Source organism: Salvelinus sp. IW2-2015, linkage group LG1, assembly GCF_002910315.2.
Source record: "Salvelinus sp. IW2-2015 linkage group LG1, ASM291031v2, whole genome shotgun sequence".
Lineage (NCBI taxonomy): Eukaryota > Metazoa > Chordata > Actinopteri > Salmoniformes > Salmonidae > Salvelinus > Salvelinus sp. IW2-2015.
The window spans coordinates 53,079,787-53,085,050 of NC_036838.1; the positions used below are offsets into that span (position 1 = coordinate 53,079,787).

At 43.6% G+C, this 5,264-nt stretch overlaps 1 protein-coding gene across 1 annotated transcript in view; it reads left to right on the forward strand.

The window, feature by feature from the left end:
• Positions 1-5,264, forward strand: part of LOC139027568 (kazrin-A-like) — a 37,294-nt gene that overhangs the window by 24,417 nt on the left and 7,613 nt on the right. The window contains exon 2 of the mRNA XM_070443001.1: positions 4,947-5,169. Within this exon, the coding sequence (XP_070299102.1) occupies positions 4,947-5,169 (223 nt within the window). The remainder of the gene's footprint in view (positions 1-4,946; positions 5,170-5,264) is intronic.

The following is a 5,264-nucleotide window of genomic DNA, read 5'->3' on the forward strand; positions in this document are numbered from 1 at the left end:
GAGAGATGAGAGAGAGAGAGATGAGATGATGAGAAGGGGAGAGAGAAGAGATGAAAGAAGAGAGAGAGGAGATGAGAGAGAGAGAGAGAGAGAAGAGCTGTTGTGGGTTCACTCATAGTACCATAATGCATGTCTGACATTATTTTACATTAGAGACAGAGGAGGGCTTTGTGACATACCATGATTATACATCCTCAACGTATCTGCTCTGTTATTGATGTCTATCTGGGACACAAGCTGACCCTTGACCTCTGGAATCATTCCACAGCAGGTTTCAGAACAGACAGACAGCGGTTTCACACACACTGCCCCACCATGTAAACGATAGGCAGACATTTTCAAATGTCAGACCCAACTGACCAAACCTGGGCTGATGAGACAGTTCACAGTTATTATATACAGACGCTGTTCTCCATGTTGTCACTGCTCTGATGCTGATGGTCACACTGATTCAGTGGCTGTCTGTGACCAGAGTTTGAACAGAGATTGTAATCTGGTTATGTTGAATTGTGATATTAATCTGTGTACCGTATGAGTTAGATATAAACATGCCATAAGAACTTTACTGTACCTACATTATATACTGTATGCAGTGGAGGCTGCTCAGAGGAAGGGGAGGATAGTAAAACATTTWAAAAAATCCTTTTTAGATAAAACTATACTAAATATAATCACATGTCACCAAATAATTGATTGAAACACACTATTTTGCAAATAAGTTCTACAGTAGCCTTAACAGCACTCAGTAGGGTAGCACTATGGTGTACTAAGGCCAGAGGAAAGCTTGCTTCCGTTTTCCTCTGGGTACATTGACTTCAATACAAAACCAAGAGGCTCATGGTTCTCACCCCCTTCCATAGACTTACATAGTAATTATGACAACTTCAGGAGGACATCTTCCAACCTATCAGAGCTCTTGCAGCATGAACTGACATGTCCACCCAATTAAAGGATCAGAGAATAAATCTAGTACTGAAAGCATAAGCTATAGCTAGCTAGCACTGCACTGCATACAATGGGGTGAGTAGTTGACTCAAAGAGAGAGAAAGACAGTAGTTGACCAGTTTTTAACAACTTAATTTAATCCAAAATGAAGGAGAAGCAAGAGAGAAATAGAGAGAGAGAGATTTAGTCTTTTTTTTCACTTTCAGTTTCACTTAATTAGCTAGCAAATGCAGCTAGCTAGTTTAGCCTACTGAAACACCCTGCTCAAACAGAGGGATGCTAATTTAGCTAGCTGGCTATGACTTTCCAACACAACACAAGTCAAGGTAAGCTTTTGGTTTTACCAATTTATTGCCACCGGTCCCGCCAGTGTAACTGCTTACTGACTGTACACTGTAACATTACTGCATGATTGTAACGGGTTTACTAATGCATTAGTTCTATTAGCTATGCTGACTATGAAGTTACTTTAGCTAAAATGGTGACAACGATGTAGGCTGTGTGTAGCAGTTTGGCTTGGAAAGGTTTTTTCACCTGGTCACATACAGCTGATGTGTTGTTCATTGAAGTCCACAAGTGAAGGGACAAGGTGAGAGGAAGAGAGCGCATAGATGTGAGAAGGAATACCACGTGGCTGCTATGAAAGTGAACTGTGTTTACGTGTGATCAGGGGTGTACTCATTCCGTCGATTCTGTTGAAAAACGTTTCTTAAACTGAAGCAAACAGAACAAAACTGAGATAAACATACCTGAATTTGTCCAATAGAAACTCTCGTTTGCAAATGTTGGACTAATGATAGGGAAAATTATCATGTAGTAGCCTAAACCTATCGCTGTTAAATTGACCTGGGTAAATGAAATATGAATGAAAGTCATCCAATATGTTGTAATAGAAATAAGGCCATGCTCATGAAAAATTAATTAAACGTCACCGACCGCCAGTGACTGTATGTCATATACTGTAAGTCAGGGCATGACAAAAATCAACTAATGTGCTAGTGACGGAACTATAGCGAAAACCTTTCCTAAATGTTCGTGGCAATGTCCTGCTGGTGGTTTGGAGACGTCCATCATTCTGCAGTCTACCTTAGTTAGCCTGTGGTAATAGACTACACTGGTCCTCTCTGACTTTCTGCCACCATCTTTTATACTCACCTCTCAACCTCTGTCTCTCTCGTCTGTCCTAAAAAATATCCCCCCCAGAAAAATCACAGACCTGCTGCAGTACCTCCGCGGACCCGTAGGGGGCGCAGACCCCAGTTTGAAAAACCCTGAACATAGAATGCAGTAATTAATTAGAATGCACTGCCCCAAACCGCATCAGGGCTGCTCTGTCATTGAACAGTTCATTACCCACACACATCATAATTTTTTTATCCATTGCTTCTCTCTCTCTCTCTCTCTCTCTCTCTCTCTCTCTCTCTCTCTCTCTCTCTCTCTTCTCTCTCTCTCTCCCTCTCTCTCTCTCTCTCTCTCTCTCTCTCTCTCTCTCTCTCTGCTCTCTTCTCTCTCTCTCTCTCTCTCTCTCTCTCTCTCTCTCTGCTCTCTCTCTCTCTCTCTCTCTCTCTCTCTCTCTTTCTCTCTCTCTCTCTTCTCTCTCTCTCTCTCTCGCTCTCTCTCACTGTGTGAGAGGGTTTAGGTAGACTACCACAGCCACACGTGATTTCATTTAGGTACTTGTCTCCCGCCCTGAGGCCAGGACTAACTGGTATGCTACTACGAGGTACCTGAGGCACCAGAGTAATGATTGTATAGAGCACCAGCAGCTGCACCAACATTCTTTACAAGCTTCATTTTCAAACTAGGAGGATGTGCTTGGACTTGCAGTAGATCCCAGTGAAATCTGGGGATCTTATGTTGGCATTTCAGTACTCAGTCTGCGAACTAGGAAACTCGTTGTAGAAACATGAGCTCAGAGTTCCCACTTGAAAAGTACCAGAATCAGCAGAATAGAAAGGCTCTACGCATAATAACGCTTACAGTACATTTGAAGCTCAATGTTTATTCATCGGTATACCAATCAGAGCTGGTCTGTGATACAGACTCCTTGTTCTCGCCGCTGGCCATGCCTTTGTCTGCCCTCTGCATGTTGTGTGAATACATGGTTGAGCACACTGACTGGTTATCACCAACCAAACAGTGCAGAGTGACATGCTGTTCCGTTACTCTCCCTGGACTTTGTTCACAGACAGGAGAATGGTTGTTTTTGCGCACTGGGAAATAATACCTGTTTAACACTGCCTAATAGATTCATCCAGATGTATGATTTTGATCAAGGTGTTAGAGGTGCTGCTGAACTGCTAGCGTATTATGAGAAGTGTTAAAGATTATCTTCGCTACCTAAAAGGCATAACACATCCAAATCTCTGTGTCTCATAAAACTGCCTTCAATCGCAAATAGGAATTGATACTGGTTAGTGTTTGTGTTGTTGGGACTTAGAGAATAAATCTCAAACTTGTGAGATCCTTCATGGAGCAGTTTTTGAATACATAGACATAAGCCACAATGTGTCTCGTTTAATGAGGCTCAATTGTAATTCTCCCAACCTCTCCTTATTTATGGCTGTGCCTCTCACTGTCTGTTAGTCCTTATGACTAAGTTGGGGTTTATCGGGTTGTGACATGCTTTTTCCTCTTGGCCATGCTTGAGCCCAGCCCCCTTTCATTCTCTTCCGATGTGGGAGGGAGCTTTCCAGGGGACAAAGGATGAATAACAATAATGAATAGAAAGAGAGGGGTGGGATGATAGAAAGACTGTGTGTGTGTGGTGTGTGGTGATGTGATGTGTGGGTGTTGTGTTTGTGTGTGTTGTGTGGTGTGCTGTGTGGTGTGTGTGTGTGTGTGTGTGGTGTCTGCAGAGAGAGGAGAAAGCAAATGTATGACAACATATTAGAGACACATATTTCCCCTCAGATTACACAAACAAATCCAATTCTGATAAACTTCCATATCTATTAGGTGAAATACCGCAGTGTGCCGTCACTGCAGCAACATTTGTTTTGTGACCTGTTGCCACAAGAAGAGGGCAACCAGTGAAGCACAAACACCATTGCAAATAAACTATATTTATCTATCTATTTATTTTCCCTTTCATACTTTAACTATTTGCACATCATTACAACACTGTACGTAGCCATAATATGACATTTGAAATGTCCTTATAATTTTGCTACTTTGTGAGTGTAATGTTTACTGTTAATTTCTGATTATTTATTTCACCTTTGTTTATTATCTATTCCCCTTGCTTTGGCAATGTAGACATGGTTCCTATGCCAATATAACCCTTTGAATTTAATTGAGAGAGCGAGAGAGAGAGAGAGAGAGAGAGAGAGAGAGAGAGAGAGAGAAAAATGTTTGTTACAGAGACCAACACTACATCCAAGCCAAGACAAATGGGAAAACAAGCTTCACATAGGAGAGTGGATTACTAAGTCAGTCTGTCTGTAGGATGTGGGATACATGATGATCTATTCTGTTGTTAAAGAGTTTGAGAAGTGGAGCTTGGCTCAGTCTAACTACCTCTATCACCCCCCACCCCACTCCCCCCAACCCCCCTCTCCCCTGGTGCTGCAGCACATGGTACGTTCCATTTAAAAGGGTGCATGTCTTCTCTGTATGCGCTGGGTCCTCTCATAGAGCAGCTGCTCACAGCACATTCTCCTCGGCGGGAACACTCACTTTCCTTCTCCGTCTGCTGTGTTTCATCTCTTTCTCTCACTCACTTTCTGTATTTGGCAAAACACACAAATCAGGGACAGGAGGATACTGACTGTATGCAGTAACAAGTAGACACACCATCTCTGTTCTGGCTGAACGGAGGGGAGATAAGAGGAACTGGCTGCTGGCATTTTTATGTGTGAAGTAAACTGTGAGAGAAGAAGAGGCGGAGGAGGAGAAGAAGAAGAGTAAGGGAGAGAGAGCGAGAGGGAGAGGGTATCAGTCTCTTCATCCCCTAATGCTCCACTTGACACCATGCTGCTCTGTGTGGGTTTGGTCCTCAGGGGAAAATCCTTAAAATGATGGAAGACAACAAGCAGCTGGCTCAGAGGATCGATGGGGCCATCCAGTCTGCCAGTCAGGAGGTAACCAACCTGCGCTCAGAGCTGTCTGCCACCAGCCGTAGACTGGCAGAGCTGGGGGCCAGCAGCCCCCCCTCGCCCCTGGAGAACAACCATCAGCACCATCAGCACAACCACCACGACCATGACAGCCTCCGCTACCGGGGTGAGTTACACACTGTGTGTGTGTGTGTGTGTGTGTGTGTGTGTGTGTGTGTGTGTGTGTGTGTGTGTGTGTGTGTGTGTGTGTGTGTGTGTGTG